The sequence below is a fragment of the Pelobates fuscus genome, chromosome 6 (genome assembly GCF_036172605.1).
Source record: "Pelobates fuscus isolate aPelFus1 chromosome 6, aPelFus1.pri, whole genome shotgun sequence".
Classification (NCBI taxonomy): Eukaryota; Metazoa; Chordata; class Amphibia; order Anura; family Pelobatidae; genus Pelobates; species Pelobates fuscus.
The window spans coordinates 193,538,343-193,551,735 of record NC_086322.1 but is presented as its reverse complement, the minus strand read 5'-3'; the positions used below and the strand labels follow the sequence as shown (position 1 = coordinate 193,551,735).

At 36.5% G+C, this 13,393-nt stretch overlaps 1 protein-coding gene across 9 annotated transcripts in view; it reads left to right on the top strand.

Moving 5' to 3' along the window:
- Window positions 1–13,393, top strand: part of PDLIM5 (PDZ and LIM domain 5) — a 174,943-nt gene that overhangs the window by 98,861 nt on the left and 62,689 nt on the right. For 7 of the 9 annotated variants that reach the window (XM_063458633.1, XM_063458627.1, XM_063458626.1 and 4 more), the window contains one exon: window positions 3,306–3,342. In XM_063458633.1, coding sequence (XP_063314703.1) covers window positions 3,306–3,342 — 37 coding nt within the window. Of the gene's footprint in view, window positions 1–3,305; window positions 3,343–4,179; window positions 5,371–13,393 lie in introns of those variants that run through there. The other 2 variants (XM_063458631.1, XM_063458632.1) reach the window with 2 other exon arrangements.

Below are 13,393 nucleotides of genomic sequence, written 5' to 3'. Positions count from 1 at the left end.
CACTTTTGCACTTGTTAGGTAGCACCTTTTTTATTTTGTGTTGGAGTTACTTATATATATATATATATATATATATATATATATATATATATAGGGTCTTTGGTTCAGGTAGGCACTAGCTTTGTGCGGTGCTGAGGTATTAGGGACAGATGCAGTTTTAATGGCTGTGGGGTATGGTGGTTATGGTGGGAATGGAATAGTGGTCGCAACAATCGCCTGGAGAAACCTCCCTTCTGCTTTGATCCTGATAAACCTTCAACTAGTAGACATCTAGGAGGTTCTTTTCTCCTCTTTTCTGTGTAGAAATTTAGACCACTTTCCCTTTTCTTATCACCACTTACTGATTCTCCTTAATAGCAAGATATCCCTCTGTAGTGGAATGCCTGTCTGCACCCCACGGTGTTTCCCTTTATACCTAGTATGTATATTCTGTTCCTATTTAGGACCCTTTAACTGTGAATAGTAGCTCTATGCCTTATGGACTAATAAAGGTTTTTACTATATTTCTTGGCATGTAAGCTACTTATTTAAATCAAGTTGTACCTACTCCTAGACATTCACTTCCATTTGGAGTGTATGCCTTGGATACTGTCTTCATTCCTTTTCTAATTACAATATTTATCTGCGATGTTCTTAATTGGAACACAAAGAATGTGTATTGCTTTTAATTATATGGATCACACAGTATTATATATGACAGGCAGTGATTGGAATGTCCCACAATCAAACATCAAGTCTTCACATATTAATATAATTGAATAGATGGTCTTGAACACAAGTCCTTACAATCCTTCTAGGCTCTCTTGATGATTATCCAGAACTGCGTTATCCAGTAATGTGCCATTGAAGCATAGGATATCACATGCCTGCCAAAGTATTCCTCTTTAAAATTAAAAAAAAAATTGAAGTAAAGACTCTCAGATTATGCAAGCACTAGGAATTTTCTAGTTATACATAGTGATTTGATATGTTTTACAGTTTGTTTAATGCCTTGTGCCATAGGGTCATTATTTAAATTTGTATTAATTGGATAACAACGAGAAATTAGAAGATATTGCAATGCTGCATGATCCCTAATACCAGCACTGGATTTGAATGTGCATAACCGCATATATCAGTGGCAGCCATCCCTCTCCCTCCTCGTCCTGCTACCCATCACCATGGGCATTACCTGGGTGCCCATAGTTGTGCTCCCAGCAGAGTCCCAGCCACTGGAAATGTCCATCCAGGCCCACCTGCAGCCTGATGCCCTGGAAGGAAACAGCAGGCAGAGAGCTCCTGGCCATGCCTTGTGGCATGTAGCACAGCTGATCCTGCTCTATCTGGGCTTCGGCCTGTGCTTGCTTCTGTACGCCCCAAGCCATCACCAGGATTTCACCAAGGCAGGAGAACAGCCTCCCCCCCCCCCAGACTACCCAGTCTCCCCTAGCCCAGGCACAGACCCTCTCCATCCTCCTGCTCAGCCATTCTGTGTAATACCTTATTATCAGAAGCAGTGCTCACTTAGCTGCTGGCATTCTTTATCAGGGCAGATGGCAACCTTGTTCTGAACTATGTGACCCATGACCCACAGCCATCCTTGGTATTCCACAATATAAAGATGTTCCACAATCTAAAGGTATTCCACAATATAGCTTGCCAAGAGTTATCGATCACTGGCTCTGGAAATTCTAGCATAACATTATAGCAATCACAAATTAAATTACCAGGATTATTCACTAATTTTTAAATTGCTGGGAATTCCCACTATCCCACTGTTGTGGGAATATCTTAGAATTTGATTATTGTGACCTAAAATTTGAAATTTATTTAAAATTTCTGACTATTCGTTATCAGAATCAGGGCCCATCGATTTAAAAAAAAAAAAAGATCTTGCTTAAGTATGGAAATTTAAGATGGATGTAGGGGAACAAAACTGGACTGGATAGGCTGACAATGAAATTAGTTAAGGTAAAGCTGACTTAGCACTCTATACAAATGGTCTTGCTGCTTCAGTCTCTCTAACACTGTGACATGTCCCCTTTCTTCTACACTCACTACATACACTTTTTCTATCTCCCAGACTGTATAACAGGAGCTTCTGCCTGCTAGTAAGAAAGATAGCAGAGTAGTGGACCAGCAAGTGCTACAGGACGATCGTTAGAAAACATAGAGCTAGCGCATCATTAGATGCATTTATGCCAAGCTCAGGGTGCTGTCTGCACAGTATGTTCTTGGTTGTTCATCCTGTATGATTGGCAGGCAGCCTGACGTGCATTCACGCCAGGCTGACCATCTAATTCTTTGTTTAGACACACACCCTTTTTTGGGTATGTTTGTCCATTTTGGCGGTTCTGGTTACGTGATTCACATCAGTGGCCCACCCTTTTACCCCACCCACCGATATCATGCTACACCGGACACTGCTGTTAGGCGGTATGGTATATTTACTTGAAAGATGAAAGCAAGATATTAGCATAAGGTATGTGTTTTATTATAGCTGCATCCTGTGAGTTTCCCTCCAGCACCACCTCCACGAGATACATGACGCTTGAGAGGTATGACTGTTTTTTAGTGTTTTCTGTCCATAAGATTCTGTAGTTAGGCCCATCATAATTGTCAGCACCAGGCTCAATGGGCTCCTAATCCGTTTGGGAAAAGTGAAAGGAGGCACCACGAGATCATGGAGGAAAGGGTGAGTATTGTGGAAAAAATTCTCAGACTAATGGAAGTGGGTCAGAGCAGGTCAAGCATAGGAAAAATACATAAGACAAAATAGTCCCTACTTTGTCTTATTTTTTAAAGAAAACTAGAGCAGATAGGAAAAAATGAAAAACAGCTCCTGAGAGAGGGAGAGAAGAGGAAGCGATTGGGGAAAGGTAAGCTCTGCATGACAGTGGCGCTTTAGGTACAACATGATATTGATTACTAAACAGAAGTATACATTTTGCAATAACATGTGGCGAGTGAGGAGCTGAGCCACAAGTGCGTGGAGTACCACAATTTATTTTCAAACCTCTCAAAAAGGGTTTGGAGGCTTGTCCCCATTGTCTACCTGTACCATAACTACTAGACTAGGCTGTATTTGTAATGATGTTTAGAACGTCCTTTTAATTGAACATCTGGATTAATTCCATATTTTTTCTTTGTACTTTTTTATATTTTCTATATGTTTTTGTTGGGTTCTAACAAATGTTTAGAAACCTGCAACGTTTATTACACTTATTTTTCACTCATATTATGATAATAATAGAATCCATATATATAATATCATGCCTATGATAAAATCCACCTTGGATTAAGATATATATATATATTTTTTTCAGTGAATGAACCAGAGCCTGAAGATGTGAAAAAGACAAAGTAAGTTTACATTTCTTTCTTAACTTGTTTTAAATCCCTCTAAATATGCCCAGCTAACTGCCAACTTCCTATGAGATTGTTTTGTCAAATATGTTTTAATGTAAGTTGGTTCTTCGTGTCTGTCCTGGTATTCTGAGTGTATAGAACTATGCATCTTAAATGTAAAAATACATGAACTGATTGAAATTCTAATTATGAGTTATGTGGTATTGTGACATTTCATAATGTATGATATAGTTGATTGCTTTTTTGTGTTTAATGGCATCGTGTTAGTTGATGTTAAATCCATGTGCATTTGTTTAGTTTTGTGATTTGTACTGTCAGTAATGTTATTCTTTGAGTTTCTATGTGTACGTTGACTAAGAAACATCCCTTCTAAAAACATGAGAAAACCTTTTCAGTGCACTGCTGTGTAGCATGACAGTGTCTGTGCATGACACCTGTTAAATTGGTAAATGTGAGTAATTTCATACATGCCAAGTGTTCTAGATTTACAGGGACAGTCCTTATGTCTAGAATTTGAGAACTTTATCTGTGCTGTAAAATGACCAATCAGTGACATCTGGTGATTTCTTTTTTTTTTTGTTTGTTTAACATTTTTGTTAGCAATAATAATTTTCTTTTCTATGTAGAACTTCTAACTAATATCTGTACACAGTGTTTGTTTGTTTTTTAGCTTCATGCTATATGATTACATAGAAACAAAGAAAATCAATATTTATATACCAATAGTCAATGTCCCTGGAAATCTTTAACTGGCATGTAACCTTTTTTTAACTTGCTTTACTTTCTCTTCCTTTTTCTTTACTACTTGTTTTATACTTCCTCTCTTTGTAGGGAAAAGGTTCCTGTGCAAGTCATAAGCCCAAAATATACAAAATTACGTGACTGGCACCATGGCGTTTCAGCCCGTGCTCTTAATGTACAGTAAATCTCTTCTACACTTTCTTAATTCTGTTTCATTTCTTCTCTTTTCTCAAATTGTCTTTTTTTTTTCTTCGTATCTGTTCTCTACTGTGAGAGAATCACTTGTTTTTGTGATTTTTTTTTTTTTTATGATTTGGTATGCAAGGAAAATTGAGGTATATAAATGTAATTGTGCATTGGCATCCATCATCATTGGTTGTACAATCCATTTCTTGCTTTCAGGTGTGATGCCATTTTCTATATGCTACATTTAACAGAATGGGATTTTTGGTTAGCCAGTTCAGCGTGTCTTTTTTTTTACATAACAATGTGGATTCTGGGAAATTTGTAACTGTGATTGTAAAATCTATCAAATGGACACAAGAACACAGTAACGTGGGTTAAAGTAGGTGACATTTTTATGCAATGTTCCACATTATCGAGCACCAGTATTGCCTTCTTTTATAATATACTTTTAAAGGAATGAACGTCCCAAGGACAGAAGATAATGAATGTGTAATGTAAGCTAGTCAGATCACCATGGTCATGGAAGTGTAATTCTTTTTATGGGACAGTTTGAAATTAGCAAACCATAATTGGGATGCTGACCTGAGTATTTTCAGCTTGATTTTAATGTAGCATTATTATGTATTGGTTTGAACTGTATGCTTTTTCTTAAATTGCATTCTCTCACTGGGTATAAATGTAACTATACATAGTGCATGTTCTTTTTATTTTAAGGAAAACAGGTCTTGGTAAACAAATGTCAGAATGATTTGAATTCACGAGAATCTTATCTGCATTGTGTTATTGAATCTTTACCGTATATACTCGAGTATAAGTCGAGTTTTTCAGCACATTTTTTGTGCTGAAAAACCCCAACTCAACTTATACTCGAGTTAATGTCTGTATTATGGTAACTTACATTGCCATAATACAGACCAGGACCGCCGGGCTCATTACAAGCCTGGCGGTCCTGCTGGGGGCTGGCAGAGAGCTCTTACTTACCTCTCCTGCAGCTCCTGTCAGCTCCCTTCTCTCACCTCCGGTCCGGTCAGCTCCTCTGTCAGCTCCCACTGTAAGTCTCGCGAGAGCCGCGAGAGACCGCGAGACTTACAGTGGTAGCTGACAGAGGAGCTGACCGAACCGGAGGTGAGAGAAGGGAGCTGACAGGAGCTGCTGTGAAGGTAAGTAAGAGCTCTCTGCCAGCCCCCCTCCTACACAGCCCATCCACTGGACCACCAGGGAGTGAGAGCCCCCCTCCCTGACCAGCTAACAAGCAGGGAGGGGGGACGAAAATATAATTAAATAATAATAATAAAAAAATATATATATTATAAAAAAAATAATAATAATAATAAAAAAAATTCTAAAATATTTTTTTTCCCTTCACCCTGTCATTTAAACTATCTGAATGTATTGCATTAGAGTTACACTCCAGATACCATAACCACCACACTCAGCAGTGGCTATGGTGCCAGGAGTGCTATGTACTCTCCTAGGGTAAGCAATCAAACTGCCTAAAAGTGTTTGAAAGCAAACTTGGGATTCTCTGGGCGCTGGTCAAATCCTCCCATTAGCTCCACTGAACCAAGCCTTGCTGTGCAGGAGCTTCTGGGACACAGATGATGGAAACATTTCTATTTCACTATAGACCTACACACAAACACACAGTCATACAAACACACACTCTACATTATATACACACACTCATACAAACACACACACTCATACAAACAGACACTGCATTATATACACACACACTCATACAAACACACACTCTGCATTATATACACACACACTCATACAGACACACACACACAAATTGCATTATATACACACACACACACTCTGCATTATATACACACAGAGTGTGCGTATATAATGCAAAGTGTGTGTTTGTATGAGTGTGTGTGTGTGTATAATGCAGAGTGTGTGTTTGTATGAGTGTGTGTGTGTGTATAATGCAGATTGTTTGTATGAGTGTGTGTGTAATGCAAAATGTGTGTTTGTATGAGTTTGTGTGTATATAATGCAGTGTGTGTGTTTGTATGAGTGTGTGTGTATATAATTATAAAAATCACAGAATTTCATAGCCCCAAGTTTTACCCTCGACTTATCCACGAGGCATAGCATATTTCACAATTGTTGGTCACAAAACTGCACTCGACTTATACATGAGATCGACTTATACACGAGTATATACGGTAATAAGACCACACTAGAAAATATTGAGTCAGTACCTTTGCTTATTTTAAAAGGACATCAGTTCGCCCAGCTTATTGCCTGTAACCATTGCTTTGTAATTAGATGTGGATGACATGGCAGACTGACAGCATGTTTTACTGCTTTGTTGCGTTAAACCTTTTTTTTTTTTTGTAAGGAGCTTCAGCCTAGTTAAAGCTGTAAATATTTTCTCTGTTTGAGAAGTACACCAGCAATCTCTGCTGGCCTACCGTTTGATATGATTATTTAATTTAGACACTCGCTGGGAGTTGCCTTTCATAGGCATGAACAGCAGTTCTCAAAAGGGAAACGTGTTAGTTTTTTTCCCTGTTCTTCATTGGTGCTATTGTTTCAATATGATCAATTTTGGAAGTGTAAAACTTAGTTTCATTAGCAGTTTTTAAAATTTTAACAGCTTTTATATGTGTGTACCTTAGTGGAATGTGAAATACATAACTACATCAACCACTGTAATGAAAATGTGTTTGCAGCACATCCTGTAGTATTCTGTACTATTTATGGTGCGTATATTCTTTTCAGTATCAAATAAAATACATCACTATCACTGTGTATAGTTCTCTTTGTTCGTTGTGTTCACATTTAATGGTATATTCATTGATGTGATTTCCATGTTACACAAGGATAAAAGGTAACAGGAAAGGTTAAAGGGTCTTAACATGTATAGCTTGGAGGAAAGACGAGACAGGGGGATATGATAGAAACATTTAAATACATAAAGGGAATCAACACAGTAAAGGAGGAGACCATATTTAAAAGAAGAAAAACTACCACAACAAGAGGACATAGTCTTAAATTAGAGGGGCAAAGGTTTAAAAATAATATCCGGAAGTATTACTTTACTGAGAGGGTAGTGGATGCATGGAATAGCCTTCCATCTGAAGTGGTAGAGGTTAACACAGTAAAGGAGTTTAAGCATGCGTGGGATAGGCATAAGGCTATCCTAACTATAAGATAAAGCCAGGGACTAATAACAGTTTTTAATAAATTGGACAGACTAGATGGGCCGAATGATTCTTATCTGTCGTCACATTCTATGTTTCTATTTTTCTAGGAAATGTATACAATATTTTATATATGTTACGAGTGTGTGATACACCACCTTGTTGGATTTTTATAGTCCTAAATTATCCCTTTGTGCAATGTACAAAAGTTTAGTGGACTATTTAGGTATATTGCTACTAAAATTGGCTTATTTTAAAGAATTATTGGGTGATGAGGCTACTGGTTCATTCCCTCTGTTTTTCAGCTGTTAAGCTGCTTGACAATAATTTTGATTCAATGTAATTCAGTGACACCAATAACCCACCCCTTTTGCCTCGAGTAAGACGAGGAGAAATGTCACGTCCTCTTTATCCATAATATATATTTAAACAGCACCAGCATTAAGTGGCAGATTGACTGAAGTAAGCAATTCTGCAATAAGCTGCAAGGATTGTGTTTATAGCACTTAAAAAATCTCTATATACACTATCCTTTTCTACATTCTTGATTTTCCAGCTCATTTTATTTAATAATAATAATAGCGTTGTTTACTTACCAGGAGTAGCATAATAACAAGGGTAAAAACCATTCCTTTGATAGGTCAACATTGACTGCCTCTAGGCCTGTTTTTACACACGTCTAAAATCCATCCTTGATCGCTGGAAGCACCAAGGGGCTGTCAGCCTAAACAAAGGATTTCCCAAATTCCATCCCCAAGAGGTGTCCAAAGTGAATACAAATAAACATTTTCCTAACCACCACATTTTTGGAGATGGCTATAAAAGTCATGCATAAAGCATATATCATCACTCCAACCCTTCAGTTAAAATGTACCTTTCAAATACAAATACAATTTGCTAATGTTAATCTTACACAATATTTATGGTTTTGTCCTGTTAATGAAGACAGTATGGGAAAATACATGTATTTGCTGCCCTAGAGTTAGGTTAGTGTTTTAAACTGAATTCTTTGTGGACAGTGGAATGGTTATTAGAAGTTCTTAATGCTATGTAGCCAATACCCAAGGATGAGGCCAATCTGACTCGTGTGACATTTTGATGAATAGCAAACCCTTAAGTATTTATTTCACCGAATACATACACTTTTTTTGTGAGCATAGCTATCTAACTGTGGATTAGTCTGAAGATGTTTGTAAACCAATGTTTTGTCATAGCATTTGTGTGTTGTAGCAGTTTTATGCATGATGCTTTTGTTTTTGCATCTATGGTTGGAAGATTTTTACTTGATGTTGGTGTATTTCTATTAACTTGTCTTAAATAAAAGCAATAAAAAAAAAAAAAAAAAGACAGAAGAATCCAAACACTACTTTTCTTCAGCAATAATTTTCAAGCATGCAAAAATTCTCAGCCAACCATCAACCCTCCTAAACAGTCCCTGTACCACTTCACGAACCATCCGCACAGCACTAAGTACATCAGGTTTACTGTGCTTGAGGGATAGCCCAATATTAGATAGGCAGGTTAATTTTAGATTTAGGTTTATCTATACCGCTTTATATATGAACATGTTTATCTTGAGTGCACAATTTACAGATTAGGCACAACATACAAAGTTACAGTAGACAGAAGACATTTTGGGAGTATAATAAATGCACTCTTTCTAAATATGATATATCAATGAATAATTATCACAATGTTTGTTTTTTTTGTTTGTTTTTTAAATGTCTTGTTTTTATTTAGATTTTGTGTTGATAACATCGGTCATTATAAATATGACCATGAAGCATCAAACTGGGATACAGAAAGAACAAACAGGGGGAGAGTGGGAAACATGCATAACATTTAACACAGCCCATATACATTATGAAAATAAAACAAAAACTGGGTGCTTTAAATAGGATGTGAGGTGTTAAAAATTGCTTCACACTCTGGTGTAATTCCCAAATACTACCGACAGAGAATAGTGTGCAATAATGAGTGGAGCAAAGAGTAACATCCAATAAAAGGAGGATGAGGAAATAGAAAAATTAGAAATAAAGTAAAATCCAATACAGACTTTAAATTGGTATGTAGATTCCTCCAAGCGATGTGGTTATATGCAGGAAAAACAAAAAAATATATACAATGATAGTGCAGATTGTTAACACTAACAGGAGACTGTGTTACTTTTCAGCAGAACTTATTGTCACTTGAGCAATATTTATGTAATGAAATGCTTTCAATATATATGCAAAAATGACATGGATTTATTGTCTGCTACATGCAGTAAAAAGTAACATCAATACAATACACATTTTAAAATTAATATAGACATTAGAATAAAAAAAGGGAAAGGAAAGGGTGGTTGGCCCCTTACTTAATCCGGTGGTGAGTTCAAACAGCTTATGCTGTAACTCACAGTTTTCGCTTTAAACAATAGGGTGGCAGGCACGCTGCAAATTGTTTCCCGGGTTCGGACGGTTTTGAAAATCAGCTGGTCCATGTAAGCTTCCAAGAATCAGCTCCGAGTTCCGTGTGCGGCAAGCTCCTCCCCCTTTCGTGACGTCAACGCGTTTCGCCGTGTTATGGCTTCGTCAGGACGTGCTCATAACCACCACGTTGGTTATGGGCATAAATAGGGCAATGTCCTCCGTGATAGGTTGCATCGTTTTTAACTCTATTACATTATAATTATCGGAAAACTATGTAGTTAACTATAAAATGTAAATGATTTCTCCAGTACAATTCATATTTAATTATTTAACACAAGTCAGTTTATAATTCTATCCATTCAACGTTCTTTTTTTGGTTTTTGTTCTTAAAGATACCATATTACTTAAAGATTACACATTGTAACTTCATCATAATACATACTCAAACATAATATTGTGCAAAAATAGCATCAAATGAAATAATATCCATAAAAAGTAGTTATATGCGAAAAATATACGTATTATAATCTTTATAAACACATACCTTATATACATTAAATAATCATAGCATCTTTTTAAAAAATCTTAATGCAGATACATTTAAAAATACATGAATAAAGTTGAAATGGGAACAACTTTTATCTAATACATACAATTCCCATATGTTGTATATAAAAACAAAGGGGGAGAAAAGGAGAGAAAATAGATTAATATTGGACTTTAAACAATTCATTGTTTTTGAGTACAGGCATGGAATATCATCTTTAAGTATCCCAAAAGACTGGTACAAATTACATAAGACTTAATTCTGCTTAGGTGCAAATGTGCAAAAACCAGTGTGAAAAGATTTTACAATAAAAAAGGTGCACAGTTATAAGACTAAGAGTATTTATATAGAGCATACTGGTACAAAAGGAGAAGTTATAGAGGGATGAAATATTTTCTTAATGTAAAAATGTCCACACAATATATGGAAAATATATATATTGTATAGTGTAAAAAATAATTTATTATAAATTACTTTAAAAAATGACATATTTCGAAGTCATTATTTAGGCCATGTGGGATCATAGTATTCAATTCGAAGATCCACTTCATTTCTGCTTTGCCTATTTTTTCATTAAAATCACCTCCTCTCCATTTCCCTTTCCTTTCCCTTTTTTTATTCTAATGTCCATATACAATAGTAATAACAACATCTTACTGTATTGTTGTCCTTTTTTTACCTTTTCCCTTTCTTCTTAAATATAATGCACTCCCCAGAAAAAAAAAGGAAAAGGGTCTATTTGACATTTTTTAACCTTAATGCATATTGATCTCTTATCTCCAACCACTGATGCCATCTTCGTTTATATAAGTCTTCTCTACCCTTTACTCGGCTTGCCATTTTTTCATAAAAGCTAAAAGAATCAAATCTACACACGACCTCTGCTATTGTTGGTGCTTGTTTATGTTTCCATTTGTAGACTATTGAAATCTTTGTTACTGTTAAGCAATGGATAATCATACATTTTTCTTCCCGGAGCTGTGTGGGGAATATATGAAGTAAAAAGCACTCTGGTCTAAATGGGATATTAACCTTCAGTGCTACCCTAACAAAAATTGTCAATCTCCTCCCATAGTTTAATAATACTAGGGCACAACCAGAAAATATGTAGTAAAGACCCCTTATGTTTTAAACATCGCCAACATAAGTTGCTCGTCCCCGGGAAAATATGTGCTAATTTAGCTGGCACCCAGTACCATCGCATAATAATTTTGCAATAAGCTTCCCAGTGATTAAAACTACTGGAAACCCCTTTAGTTATCCTTAGTGCCTGAAACCAACTTGCTATTGGAAATGGTTCCTTCAAATCTCTTTCCCATTTTAGAGCATATTCCTGTTTCTTAGCTTCCCCTTGTGTTAAAAGAGTATTGCAACAAAAGGACAGAGCTTTAGTATTAGGCATTCTCCCTGTGCATTTTAGAGCAAACAGTGTTAATCGCTGTTTTTATTTTTTTATTTTATTTGTTTGTTTGTAAAATGTTCCTAATTCGTAGGTATGTGAATATTTCCCTAGGTGGTAGACAGTATTCTTTAACCAAATCGGGAAATGATTTAATGCCTGAATCATTATATAGTGACCATATATGGCATACCCCTAGCTGTATCCAGTAATCCAGCTGCAAGTCTGAAGTAAAAGCAGAGAGAGTCTGCAAGGGTCGTAAAAATAATAAGTCTTGTCCTAATGAGAGTTTAGAAATGGACTCTCTCCATATATGCAAAATAATTTTGTAGGTGGGAGCAAGTCTGTTGCCTTATTTCATACTTGAATCCCCGACCATAGAGTGGAAGTTAGTGAACCTTGTGGGGACTGAGAGCTTTCTAGCGATAGCCATAGCGGAAAAGAAGCCCTTTCTAGAGTCGAGAGATCTTGGGCAAGTATAGTAGCCTTATAATAAATTTATATCACAATGTTTTTAATGTTTAATTGTGAAACAGTGAACACATTTAAAAGGCATATAATTAGAAATCTTATAGCCTCACAATATGAACAATGTATTTATAAGAAACATATCACAAAACAAATGCACAAACTAGTGTTTTCAGTCTTGTGTTAACGATTTACTTCAAGCATCCTAACCACTACAACCCACTGTAGTGGTTATGATGCCAAGTAGTACCATGGCCCATTTCCCCAGTTTGAGGTTCCTATAATGCCGGTGGTGCTCTTCTGACTTCTGCAAAGCTGAAGAAGCCAGAAGCTGAATGCTCTCTGCCAATAAATGGAGCATTGTCCATGAAAATTTGCACAGAATGGACATTATCCAGCCATAATGATGCTCCTAAACCTCTGGCAGCAAAGGGGCTAAACTCTGTATGTGTTGCATTGCATACTAAAATGCTGCAAATACAGACTCCAGGCAACATGAGAAATTCAAATAATTGAAGTTGTTATGGTGCTTGGAGTAACCCTTTAAGATTTAGGTTCATACTGTAAATGTGTGATCCCTGGTGTTATGGATCTCAAATTTTCATGAAATCTGTCATGACACAATGACCTACAAGCAGCATCAGTTTATAAAAAATAATATTTTTAGTTTACATTATGCCTTATATTTGAACAATCAGCAGTGCCTGAGAGCATAGACATCTCCAGAATACATTGAAGGCCACTTTGGCAGGAAAATCGGTTTCCAGTTGACTGCAGGCTTGCCAAAGGTTTGGCTTGTTTGAAACATGTAGGCAAATGATGAACAACGTGTAAATGAGCAAAATGTTTACTGAAAAACCTACTGCACTATGCCTTCAGACGTCAAGGATTGGACCCTCCTGTGTTATGTATTATTAACCGAAACTTATGAGCATTAGCAAAATTGATTGCACACAAATGTACATATGCTGACCTCTTTGGAAACCTGTCTTCAGCTGATTCTTAACGTTTCTACCTACAGTTTTTCAATCTTGCTGAATTTATCCCAGAGTTTAAAACATTACAAGTCCAGTATGCACATTTGTAACATGTGACCTGGATCCTGTCAAGACCTGTTTAAATGTAAACCTTG